Consider the following 13,486-nt stretch of genomic DNA (forward strand, 5'->3'; position numbering starts at 1 on the left):
ATCAAGATGTGGGTTTCTCGATTAACTGGGAACGGTCCTCAGTCACCCCTTCTCAGGTTAATGGAGTTACCTACTGAACTGGCATTGCTAGCCCTGAGTGAGCATTATAAGTGAGTTTCCCTCTCAGCGCAGATTTCAACTGGAGAAACCTAATGTGATCTGTGTGGCGATATATGCCTGGAATGAGGGAAAACATGCAGGAAGAAGTGCACCAGCACAGATTCCTGGGTTTCTTCCCCATTCCTCATGGAAAACTCAAGAATTTTGCTGTAATAATGCACTCTGACTTCACCATACTCTGTGGGATGTGTAACTCCAGGTGCCTCATTACTGATGTAGTTTACCAGCAAAAGTAAGGAGGGCATCAGAGTGTATTATTTATGCGGGCAGTGTTGGATAGCAAATGTTTGCACAATTTTTCACTGGCAGAAAGAGTGATGTACATCCAGATGAAGGTAAAATGTAAATTGATACTTGTATAGCTCACTACTCACCCGCAAGGGTCTCAAGGCGCTTGTACAAATACCGGTGTGGAACCCATCCTGGCTTTCCCTGTGAGGCGTCCACTCCTGGGCACCCCAAAGGTGGAGGCCAGGCATCCTTAGCGTTGTGGGGGCCGTTGCGAAGAGATTAAGCAAGCTATTGCCCAGAGTTGCAGAGTGGGACTCCATGATTGGAATAGGCACCGAGGCGAGAATTATCAGGTCCGTGGAATTTTGAGCCCAAGACCCGCCGAGGCGGGAATTGTACCCTGGTCCCGGCCAGACCTCTGCATCAGGGTCTGCCGCTCTAACCATTGAGCCACACTTCTCCACGTTCACCTATGTGCAAAATCAGTACACATTGCTAGGTCACTTCTGCTCCTTTTGGGATTGCTGATTCTGTGTAGCTCCGGGATGGGATTGCTGATATTGTGTAGCTCCCTCATACAACAGGAATGCTAGACGAGATTACTGCTATGACCATCTAAAAGACTTTATTTACCTCCCTCTAGCTCTGATTTAAACTATAAGGTGGTGTGCTTCTCTCTTCAACTTTCTGAAGCAGGGTCATTCTCTCTGATCTGTCATCAAGTGATGGTGTTTGCCCATATGGACAACATGGAGATCAAAGCCTAATTGACCACCCCCCCCCCGCCGGTAAACAACTTCATTACTATTAGTGATTTCTTGGATTTGATGGGCATTCAGCTACCGCTTTTCACCTATAGGGTAAACAGGAGTAAGATCTGATGGATAATACTTTGGCAATGTTCTCAAGCAACACGTGGGCAATGGACAGGGGAATTGGTATATCAGCAGCTCATATTGCAGAGAAACAGAACACAACATATGAGCACCTCAGCAAGCAACCTTGTGCAAAATATGAGAATGAACTACTTCAGGAGGTGGTATTTCAGTTATAGACCATTTCTACACTTCATGCAAAACGAAAGTGAAACATGTTCTGCTCTTTCCATCTCGTATTGCCAACTTCTGCAATGGATGTTCAGTCTTCACTACTCAATCTCCCATTAATAATAAAATAATAATAATAAAGGGGTTTATAAAGCGCCTGGTGACGCCTCCCGGCGTGTCCCCGCGCTGTGGAGAACGGTCAGAGTGCAGGGGAGGACAATAAGAGCTAAAGGGAGAATAGGTGGGTCTTCAAAAGTTTTCTGAATATGGATTCAGTGTCCGCTAACCTAATATAGGAGGGCAGAGCGTTCCATTTGTTGGCTGCCAGAGCACGGAAGGAGCGACCTCCCATTCTAGCTTTTTTAATTTGGGGTATCTTGAGAAGGCCAGTTCCCCTAGATCGAAGAGTTCGATTAGGCTCGTAGGGAACGGTAAGATCTGTCAGGTAAGACGGTGCTTTGTGCGAGATAATCCTATAGCACATGAGGAGCGCTTTGAATAGAATTCTCTTTCTAATAGGCAACCAGTGTAGAGTGGCTAGGGATGGTTTAGAGGCAGCTCTTCTCGGTAGTCTAAGAACTAGACGCGCCGCCGAGTTTTGGAGGACCTGCAGTCTCCTAATATTCTTTTCGGATGTACCTAGGAGAAGCACATTGCCGTAGTCCATACGTGAGGTTACTAAGGCTTGGGTCATGGTACGTCTGGCCTCCAAAGGGAGGAGGTCCAGAGTGCGGTTGAGGGTTTTCATAACCCCAAAGTACGTGGCTGTCGAAAGAGAGCTTGGGATCCACCCAAATACCCAAGTTCTTCGCTTCCCTGCACGGAGTAGGTAGGGGCCCAAGACAGGATGGCCACCAGTCTTTGGTTGAGCTGGTGTCCTTACCTCCTATTACTAACACCTCAGTTTTGGAGCCGTTTAGTTTGAGGCAATGATGGGTCATCCAACTTGCAAGATCCTTCATACAGGTTTTAAAGTTGTCAGCAGCTAAGGTGGGAGCTTGGGACAAGAAGATCAGCAGTTGGGTATCGTCGGCGTAAGAGACTAGCTCTACGCCGTACGATTGGACCACCTCTGCCAGAGGGGCCATATAGAGGTTGAACAAGGTGGGACTCAGGGCAGAGCCCTGAGGCACCCCCTGTTCTAAGGCTATGCTGTCAGAGAGGTGATTGCCTCTCTGTACCTGAAAGCAGCGATCAGTGAGAAAGGCTTTCAGCCAACCCAGTGCCGCCTTGGTGACCCCTGCTTTGTTTAGACACTGTAGCAGAATGGAGTGTGCTACAGTGTCAAACGCGGCACTGAGGTCCAGCATAATAAGTGCCATGGTCTGACCCTCATCTGCTCCTTCCCGTAGAGTTTCGGTCGCTCTCAAGAGAGCTGTCTCTGTAGAGTATCCCGACCTAAAACCAGATTGCGAGCTGTGTAGAGCATTGTGGGATTCAAGATGGGCCATGAGTTGATTATTGGCTATTTACTCCGCCACTTTAGCTAGGTAGGGTAGCAAAGAGATGGGTCGCAGGTTTTCTAGGGTGTCCTGGCTAACATTGGTTTTTTTTATAGGAAGTACAATTGCTTTCTTCCAATCTTCAGGAAGACAGGCTGAGTCAAAGGAGACTTGGAGCACGTGTCTAAAGTAAGGCTCCAAAACAGTTAGACTTGCTCCTAATACTTTGGGAGGAGCAGGATCCCGAGGGGAGCCTGATTTAATGCTTTGGCAGATTTTCGTGAGTATTTCAGGAGGGGGGGACAGTAAAATTTAGTAGGCAAGAGTCTGTAGGAGCGACATCTTCCCTTTCCACAAAGCCATGACCAGATGTCACATTGCCCGAGAAGTTGGCATAAATGTCAGTAATCTTACCGGCAAAATATTTGGCGATTTTGTTACAGGTATCCACCGAATCACTATGGGATGTGTTATCAGTGGTTATTACTGAGATTTCTTTGAAAATCTTGAAAAGCTCTTTTGAAGAATTTTCTGCTTCCACAATACGATTTTTATAATGTGATGCTTTGGTGACTCGAATCATTATACAGTTGCAGAAGAATAATTCAGAAAATAACACCATATACAGTTTATTATCATTGTGATCTTCACAGATTGTACTAGACCCACTAGGTGATTTTTTATGTCATTTTGGATATCATGAGTGAGGTTACTTATTTTTCAGGGAATTTGAGGGTTTGTGTTAACATATTTAATGTCTCATGGGCAAAAGAAATCCTAATTTACCTGCAGCCAAGTTTAATTTCAGTGAATTTCAGGAACTTCTATTGATGTGCTACAAGCACATCTATGTTTTTTTGTCCACTTTTCTCATCCCACCGTCTGGACAACACTAGGCGGTGCACAGCTGGGAATGCCCCTAGAGCCTGGACCGCAGTCATGCCAGATGCCCAACCTCTAATTTAGACTCTGGGCACAGGGAATCGCAAAAGTCCATGAGCAGCAGACTCTGCTACTAGACCATGTGCCCTACATTTCTGCAAGATTCACAACTGTGCAGCCGGAAAAGGTTACATTTTTAATTAAAAAAAAAAAATCAAATCAGCAATTGGTATACACAACTTCTGCTTGAAAAAGAAAATTGAATGTTTATTTCATTTTTTAAGGGTGTGGACTCATAATCTGCCACTCAAGAATCCGCATTCCTTCTTGGAGGCAAAGAATGTCCACACTGCTCCATTATAACTTCTCAGAACATTTTGTTCTGTACGCAAACTTCTGTGCCATGCATTCATAATGGCAGCCAAAACATATACCAAAGGACCCTATTCCCAGTTAAGTTCTAGTTATATGCTAAATGTATTGTAATTATGTCTAGCATTTTTGGCTGTAGTCGAAAGGCGATATTCCTATGGGATCTAACATGGGAAAACAGTACTTTTTTTTAAACCCTGTCATTTGTTTCCCTCCCCCAAGCTCAGGCAGAGTTGCATAAAACTGATTGTCAAAAGGAAGCCACTCGCACTTACTAACAAGTATTGTGCAGATTCATCTAATGGCACCAAAGTTATAAGCACATGAAAAAAGTCTTTTGAAATGAAAATGAAAGCTGACCATAACTACAAGATTGCTATTGTCAGCTGTGAAATATGTATATTTATAAATAAACCCATCTCCTAAATTTAACAATTCACAGACATAAAAGGCCAAATTGTTGCACAGGTTCTTGGTCAAAGCCACTAGCTCTAACAGCAGCATCACCTCTTTACCCACCTCCCCAATCACATTCAACTTACCCTTTTATTTCTAGATCCCAGTCAAAATCTTCATCAGTCATTACAGACACCTTTGGCTCCTCCTCTTCCTCGCTGGATAGTACAACACTGTTGCTTGGAATGTGGGCTGCTGGTGATGAGGGTTTATCAATTGCCTGATCATCAGGATCCAGATCATCTTGAAAGCCAGCGACCATAGGGTTGCCCCCAAGGATCTCTCCCTCACTAGAAAAACATAAATACTATATAATTTACCTGTGTGCATCCTCAGTTGTCAGTCTATTTTAAAGAAGTAACTGATATCACATACTGTAAAACAATGAGAAATGTAAGTTTCACTTGAAACAGAAAAACAAAACATAACTGCCATTTGTACTTCCAATGCCATCAAACAACAACACCCTCACAACTCAAACATCACAACGGCAACAAAAAGAAAAATCAGCCTAATGGTTTGCTCCTAAATGTAGTAAGAGGAATTATGCAAGGAGAACACTATTGTAGCTTGGTCATGATACACAAAAGATAGCTTCACAAAGCTGTGCCTCCAAATAGGAAAATATTACTCACCAGTAACTACTACTTTGCAGTGTTTTCTAGAGTAAATTCCCTTGCAATGCCAGCTCCTGCCATCTACTGTTGGGTACACTATGTACACAATATGTTTCTCACAGTATTTTCTTTAGGCTAAGGCACAAATGGCACCTCTAGACCACAATATACTGGTATAGAGACTACCCAATGCACTTCCCATAAATACTGTGATACTTTGCCATGTGTGTCAAATTATTTTTCTTTTCGCAGACTATTACCATATACTTGCACAGCTGGAGACATCTTTCATCTACTGTGTGACCTGTAGTTCGCGGACTGTAGTCTGGCGCAAGGTGATGATCAAAAGGAAAGGAGTTTGCCGTTAAGAGTATACACCACAAAAGTATTCTCAAATTTAAGTAACTTGTCCTTCAAATGTGTCTTACACCAGATTCCTCACCGTAAGCACAGATACCAGAGCAGCACCTCCCAAAGGTGAAGGGTCTGGGGAGTGGACACAAACTAAAAAGTCCTGCAGGACTGAGCAAGCGAAGTGACCCTCTAGTTCGACCTAACTGTCAAGGCAGCAGAGATTCATGAACATACTTACAAATGCTCAAGTCGTGGCCTTGGTGGAATGAGCTCCTATGCCCTGCTTTTTGGCCAGTGTAACAGATCTTAATGAACAAGACTATTCACCTTGACAAATAAGTTACTTACCTTAGGTAATGCTCTTTCTAGTAGAGAATCTATCTAGCCAAAGAGTCCTCACCTTTTGAATAATCCCTATGTGTCAGACTGGATCTAGAACCTTTTCAGAAGCACCTCGGTGCGCAATTAGGTGGCACTGAGCGATGACATAGGTTGATTTCGAGGCTGTCCGAGCCCCAGACGCAGAGCCCTAAGAGCAAAATGGTTGGGACCAGTGTGCATATTCCTAGAATAGAATACAAACAGAGAACAGGGTGCATGGGACTTCAAGTGTAAGCCTTCCAAGTATATTTGCCACAGTGATTCGCATGGCAATGTCACCTGAATTCATCTGCCCTGCCATTTGAAGAATCCACCAGGTGCTGAGCGATCAGAAATGTGCCCTGAACGGTCACTTACTACCAGAGGTGAAGAGCCGATGACTCACTCCAACTGTCTGTTGCAATATCACATGGTGGTTGTGTTTTCTGTATGAACCTGCAGCCGTTCCCCCTTGAATGTTGGAAGGAACACCTTTAGTGCCAAGTGACTCGCTCACAACTGCATCAGGTTGATGTGGAGGAGAGTGTCTGCTGGAGACCAGAGTCCTCTCATACCCACCTCTCCCAAATTACCTCCCCAACCCAGAAACAATGTATCTGTCACAATTGTCAACTCTGGGTGTGGTAGGGAGAGGGGTCTGCCGAAGTCCAAATGTGATCTAGCATCCACCTCTACACCACAAGGATTTCAAGCATTGGATGCTGTAGATATATATATGTATACCAAGGAGAAGATTTGTGCCTTCTCGCAATTTGTATATTTAGTGGTGGGCAAGATGCTGGCTTAGTCCAGGTGCCTCACTACATGGCAACAATGGCTTCTGTGAGGAATGGGCTGGGTCCAACACTTCTGTCAACAAAGTAGGTTGCATCTCTCAAGTAGCTAAAATAAGATCAGTGTTTTCCAATTCTCTCCCTACAACTGTAGCATAGGAAACTGTCTCTTTGGTGGCCATAGTAGGATTAGGTGATGCCAGTTCAATTTCAGGTTAAGTGCCATACAAATCCATTCTGTAAATCCTCCACAATATCATCCCAAGTGTAAGGCAAATATTTCAATAGATATCCCTCCATAGAAAAATCAGGCTCCGATTGAGCATAAACCCTAGTGGTAGCACTAGCACTGGCCTCAGAATTTGACAGTATAATCAGATCTCAGGCCTGGATTCGATGGGCCCAGAACTGGCATTGTCCTTTACCTCGGACCAAGGTCAAGAGGCACATATGACATTAAGGATGGATCCACCAACAGTAAATCAGCTGAAAGTCCTCATGGATACCATGGGGCACGAAGCCGCACCAGAGGGACCTGGTGTGGTACCAACATTTTTCTCCATAGCTAGCTGAAGCTGTTGGAGAAAATCCGGCAATGCCACCTGATCCAGAAGAATCTGGGTCGGAGTTGGTGCAAGAGGCAGGGGTGTGGAATTTAATAAAATATCTACTTGTCCATGGGACAGGTAGCTTCATAAATCTACTTGCCCTGTAGAAAAATCCACTTGCCCCTTTGGTGCCATGTAGTGCAGTGACAAATAATAGCGGCAATCTCATTTTATAAGAGCTCTGATAATAGCCTCTCTGATTATGCCAGGGTTCATACTATATAAGGGTTTGAATACTAGCAATTTTCTTATTTTGCCATCTTTCTGCAGATTAGGGCTAAAGGTAGTGGTAAGCAATGGTTCAAAGGTTGGAATGCCTTTTAGAGTCCGTGCAAACCTAATAACTTGCACATTTAAGTGGTTTTCACCAGCTCTTCTCTAATCTTTTCGGACACTGACAAAGGTTAGAAATGTACTACTGACAATGGCAGAAGGAAAATTTCTTCCTGGGCTGGGAAAAATGTGGTTGGAGGAAAAGTGAACTTGTAAATGCTCAACAGATTTTCGCAGGAGCAAAACTATGCAATCATATTTGGTAGTGCTAAAATGCAGTTCATAAATATTTTCTAGGAGTACGATTTCCTGGCCTTCATGTGAACACATAAAAGCTGTGAATCTGCACCAATGCAAGAAAATTTACCTTGGGTGAACTTTCGTGACTTTCTTTAATAACGGAGCTCCTAATTGGGTCTGGTGTTAAGCAGGACCTTTCGTTTTTATGAAAATTCTATCTATTGACTGGCTTCACTGTGAGAGTCAACATTCGGCTCTTTTACAAGCAGCGTATCAGAACTCATAGTAGTTTTTCTCAGTGCTAGGAAATACTATGGCAATGTGTGCTTTAAGACTAACAACTATTTTCCAATAGTTGTTGTAATGGTTAGGACCCAACAGCTCCAGCAACAATAAAGTTTTACATAAACCATGTCAAAACAAGACACGCATTGACAAATCCAAAAGGTTGACCACCAAAGTCAGACCTATTGGAGTTGCCAGTGCTTGCTTATTTTTATGTTTCCCATTATCTTGTTGAAACTGTTTACACTGATTTTCCATTATGAATATTGTTTGGAAAAGCTAGCATGCATCCACTCATTTTAATAAATGATGATTCACATAAATGGTACCTAAAATTTCGCAGTAGTTTAGCAAAAACAGAGGTAAGGGTTTTAGCAGTGGTTTGAGATGGGTACTGTCTTAAGGAGAGTTTCTATAATGGGTACCTTTGTGATTTCTGCCGTAAAGAACATAGCATCCATACAATTTCACATTGTTTTACTGTCTCTCCTGAGAAGTTTGCACTATTAGCCGTTTCTGGCTTTAGTACCTTCTTCTGCCTGGTTTCTGCATGTGATTTCTTTCCAGCAGAAAAAAAACTGTCTTCCTGACTGCCTAGTGGTAAGAGTATCAGCAATGTGCTTTGATGTAGCGTTCAACCCAATTGCAAGGTGTAGCTGTTATAGATAATCCGAAGCTCCGGGAAGAGAAAACAAATATAACACAAAAGACACTCATGGGCTTCTGCAAAAATGTGGACCCTAAAAACAATACATCTTATTGAAGTCAAAGAGTGAGAAGCCCCCTCAGTCTATCCATCCCAAACAGTAGGAGGAGAATTTCTTTAGACCAGTTTATCCTAGGATCTCAACATTTTCACTTTCCTGGGTCAATTGTTAAGGTGCCTATTTGTATACATTGCATAAACACACATGCACGTCTACCCATATTAGTTCCTCTAACTAGTCATCTATGCCAGTGTATTGTAGGTAACCATTCCATATTTTGCCTAGTACCAGCACACTATTCTCCTAGCTCTTGAGGAAATGTGGTGCAAATATGATCGGCCAAACGAGGGCACCGAACCTTCAACCCTGACTCACTTTCAACCCTGACTCACTTTCAGTTAACCTCAATGTGTTATCCTGGGCAAGTGTTTTGTTTACTTGGTTCTCTGGTTCTTAACTACTCAAATTGATGGTACTTGGATAAAGGTTAACCCGTTACTAAACGCTACCTAAAACAAGTGTGTATTGCTAAACAGTGCAGAGGTGCTGGGTTTAACCAAAACTTTAATAGTGTTTGCAGGGGTGATGAAGAGTTTAAGGCTTAATTATTGCTATAAATTAGATAAAGGTGCAGCATATTGGGAAACTCATGGTTGTTTCGTGTGTGAGTTCGAGGGTATGTCCTTATGCAATGAGAACTGAGCTGACCTCGCTGTAGCCCCTTTGTAGGCCTCAAGTCACCTATCCTATTGCAGATATTGTCTTGTGCCCTGGCACTTGAAGAGGTCACCCTCCATTTAGCACACCATGTTTCCTTAAAGCCATGCTTATTAGTTCCCAGAAAATCATATAAATTCCCTCAGTTCAAAAACAAGGCTTTGGTAACATCCGGTAATTGAAATTAAGATTTACATTGAATGTCTTTCGTACACACATCACAGCACAAGTCGGGGGTGGAAAAGGGTGGACTGTGTCCCCTCATTAATCAGAGGGGACACAGTCGTGTTTTGCCCAAGGCAGAAGGAAGATCAGGTATGTCCCTTTTTCAACTGTATGAATACCCATGCAGTTACCTAGCATTTTCATTACTGTTTCCAATGGCAAACATATGCCTTTGTGTTTACTTGCAATGTGGCTCACAGTATTTTTGTGTCAATAGACATCTTCCCCCTCCTCCAGAGGAGCCCATGATGGGGGTAAACTGTCCAGCACTGACATTAATTTCTTAATAATGTTGGGAGTGTGGTGTTTTGCAATTTTATGGTGTTACGAATTACAGCATACTCGAAACAGTGCACCTAACAATTTGCTCTTTGCAAGATATCCATGAAACGTACTCACTAAAAACTGTCGTTTTTGACTGTAACTAAGAAGGCTCTTTAAAAATGTCAATACGTACCCCTTTGTGTTTGGGAAAACACATGATTTACAAGAAGTATAACGAATATAACCTAGTTCAGCATCTCACTGCATAAATATATTTGTTGTTATGTAAAGCAAGTATACAATTAGGGGATCAATTCTAGCCTAACAATATAAACATTTTTTGTGTGCAAAATGCTACATATTTAATGCATCGCACAAGACAGTAACATTACTTGCAGTGACATCACTTCATGTGATTGTCTCTGTGCTTTGCCTATGCTAATTAGTCCACTAGCGATTTTCTCTAGAACTTGTGCCCTGCATATCATCACAAACCTGTCTACAAAAGCAGACTGGGGTGTCCCTTTGGTCTTCATTTCCCCTCTTCCCATTCCTGGTGCTGGTGAAGAGACAAATGCAGAGCACCTGGAAGAACGAGCTGGCAAACAGCACTGCGCCCACCAAATAAACATGAGGCACGAGGGGCCAAGTGAAAGGACAGAAATGGGGGTGGGCCAGAGGCCTATATGAAGGTGAAAGTTACATGGGAAAAGTAAGGAGGTTTATTGAAAGCCCTCAATAAGATAAGAGGTGCACAGGGAAGGCAAAGCATGAAGGGAGGGAGGGGCACAAGCTGTATGAAAAGGGAAAGCAGGGCACTTTAATGTAGGCCCAGGAGGCGAGGGTGACAAGGCATCTTGGGGCCGTATGAGGCACAAGGGTGGAACAAAGAATAAAAGACCCAGATGACAGGGGCTTAGAAGCAGATAAACCAGCCTCGTGCAGGTCAGTGCTGTAAGTGTTCTTGAGCTGCAGTGCTTGAAGTGAATGAAAGCGCCTTGAGGAGAAAGTAAAATGCCTGTTACATGGTAATGTTGTGGGTGTACCACAAGGAGCTGCAACTACGAGCTCCCCTCCAACATGTTGGTCTTATGTTCTGGGGAAATGAAAGCGCAGACCCAAACGTTTGAACTGACCCTTTCACTGCCAATAAACTGCTCAAAGCCCAGCCCTGACCAGGAGGCACTGACACAAAAGAACAGTGTCTCAGTGGGGCGAGCTAAGCCCCCCTCTCATCCAAAGCCAGTCGTGACTTTACTGCATGCCATCAGTGCAATCACAGGCCCCAACATTTCAGCACGAAGTGGCATGTACGTAATTTAGACTTATTGTCTGGCTTTCACCATCAGGTTTGAAGAGCTGTGTATCGCATTACAGCAAGTCTTTGTCTACTTGTCCTTGGGACAAAATAGATATTAAAACTTCTTGCCCTTGTGAGAAATCTAGATGTCTCGGGCGTCGGGAGATACAAATTCCCCACCCCTGAAGAGGGGAACAACTTCTTGGCCTAGAGGTACCAGCTATATCTTGTGACGCAGAGTGGTGCACGTGGCACAAGCCAAGAGAGCCAGGCTTGGACTTCTTATGCTTCTTATGACTGCTTCAACTTACTTGATTTAGAGGTGGCTCAATCAAGCGAACACTCTTGGCAATAAGAGTAACCAGGATCACCACACCGTAGACTCCAACCGGACAACATTTTTCATTAACGCATCTATGCGACAGCCAATTTAGTTATGCTTTCATGAATGGTCTTACTTTTCATCTTGGCACATGATGAACAGGACTGAGTCTTGGCTGAAGCCAAGGCACCAGCAGCAATAAGTTCTGCGGATCCGTAAACATCATTTGTCGGGTACAGGTAATACACTGTTTAAACCCTTTTGGTTTAGGTGGCATTACTGCACACCTTTGGGGAGAAAAATGCAAGAAAATTGCAAGCTGTTAAACGCCATTTGGAGCACTGGATCCACGTCAGTTGGCATGGAAAGAAAGCAATGGACACCAGCACAAGTAGGTGGTGTATATATACAGGTCCCAATATCGCGTCTGCACGAGATGAAGCAGCACAAGATAGCACAACACTGCCTGATGCCACTTGCCGAAGCTGAAGGAGATTATGATAGAAAGGCTCTGGAATGCAGCTGGGTTACTGAGGTTATTCAAAAGGTGAGGAATCTGTGGCTGGAAGTCTCTATTTGAATACGCCTTACATGATATGTAAAGAAAAAAAGTGCAACTTGACAAGGTTACTTTATAAGAATTTTAAGGCTCCAATGGCTTCCACTATCCTCCTGGATATTTGAAAGGTGCCTCACAGAATCATATTCTTTTGAAGCAATAATGGGACCAAGGATTGAATATTGAAAGTTTTCAAGTCTCTCTTTTGAGCTATCTGTTTGCAAAATCCCACTTGTGAACCATATCTAAGCCTTACAGTGGGCTTAGAGACCGCCTATAGATTTCCATTGGTTGCCTTTGCCTCTCTTATGTGCTTGCTTAATATTGGCTGGCTTGCCCTTTTCTTCTTGTGCTTATACTCCTCCCCCCTCACCGCCCTTCGTGAACTGCCTCCCTACAATCGTCTTTTAATTGGAGGACTTGTATCTTCCCCTGCTCACATTCAGGGATCAATCACTTTCTTTCTTTCAGCACTCCATAAGTGTACATCTGTTTTCTGGTGTCTCCCTTGAGTGCTTCCCCCTTCAAAGATTTCCTCCTCCTTACGTGCTCTGTGTTGTTCTGCCCTCCCGCCACCTCAGCCACTGCCTTCCCTAGAAAGTATGGTTTACGGATGCATTCCCAAGAACATAACAGTTGCTCAAAGGCCTCCTTTACTTCCATAGCCATTTGCAGCTGTTCCCCCACCCCACTGACAACGACCCCCCCCCCCCCACCCAACCTAGTCCTGTTCACTTGTTCCTCTACTGCTTTCCACCGGCAGTCCTCTTCTAACTTCCCAAGCAGTCTGATGCCTTCCCTGTCTTTAAGGGTCTGAGGGCACTTTTTGCATTTGTTTTCGGAAAAAACACCTGGAGTGCATCTGCGGCAGCTTTTTTCTTCCACAGGATGAGACCTCACAAATAAGGAAGGCATTTTGACAGGAAATGTCCTCTATAGAAGGCATACATGCTATACACAGTTTGCAATATACAAGATGTTTGCAAAAAGGTAAATACGTTTTTAGGGGGAAACACTTAACCTACTAAGGAAAACAATAATGCAATTTTAGAGGTAAGTACATGACTTACAGTTCCAGTCTTCGGGGTTTCAGGTCAACACCAGGCAAAGGTTCACATTGGCACCAAAACTGCGCCCCCAGACGCACAGCGGTGGCCGGGTGCAGAGCTCAAATTCGGGGCGGGTGACCAATGTTAGCCAATGGAGACTGGGGTTCTCGAAGATGAGCTGCTCACAAGTGAGTTTAAAGGTGTCAGGAGTCGATCTCCTGGAGTTAAGGAAAGTACAAACTTATATCCTCAGTGGCGGCCAG

General features: G+C 43.8%; 1 protein-coding gene across 2 annotated transcripts in view; it reads right to left on the minus strand.

Annotated features, from left to right (window-relative positions):
• Positions 1–13,486, minus strand: part of RABL6 (RAB, member RAS oncogene family like 6) — a 385,105-nt gene that overhangs the window by 79,632 nt on the left and 291,987 nt on the right. For both annotated transcript variants that reach the window (XM_086921172.1, XM_086921173.1), the window contains exon 11: positions 4,636–4,839. In XM_086921172.1, the coding sequence (XP_086777298.1) occupies positions 4,636–4,839 (204 nt within the window). The remainder of the gene's footprint in view (positions 1–4,635; positions 4,840–13,486) is intronic.

This window comes from Lissotriton vulgaris, chromosome 5 (genome assembly GCF_964263255.1).
Source record: "Lissotriton vulgaris chromosome 5, aLisVul1.2, whole genome shotgun sequence".
In the NCBI taxonomy this organism is placed as follows: domain Eukaryota; kingdom Metazoa; phylum Chordata; class Amphibia; order Caudata; family Salamandridae; genus Lissotriton; species Lissotriton vulgaris.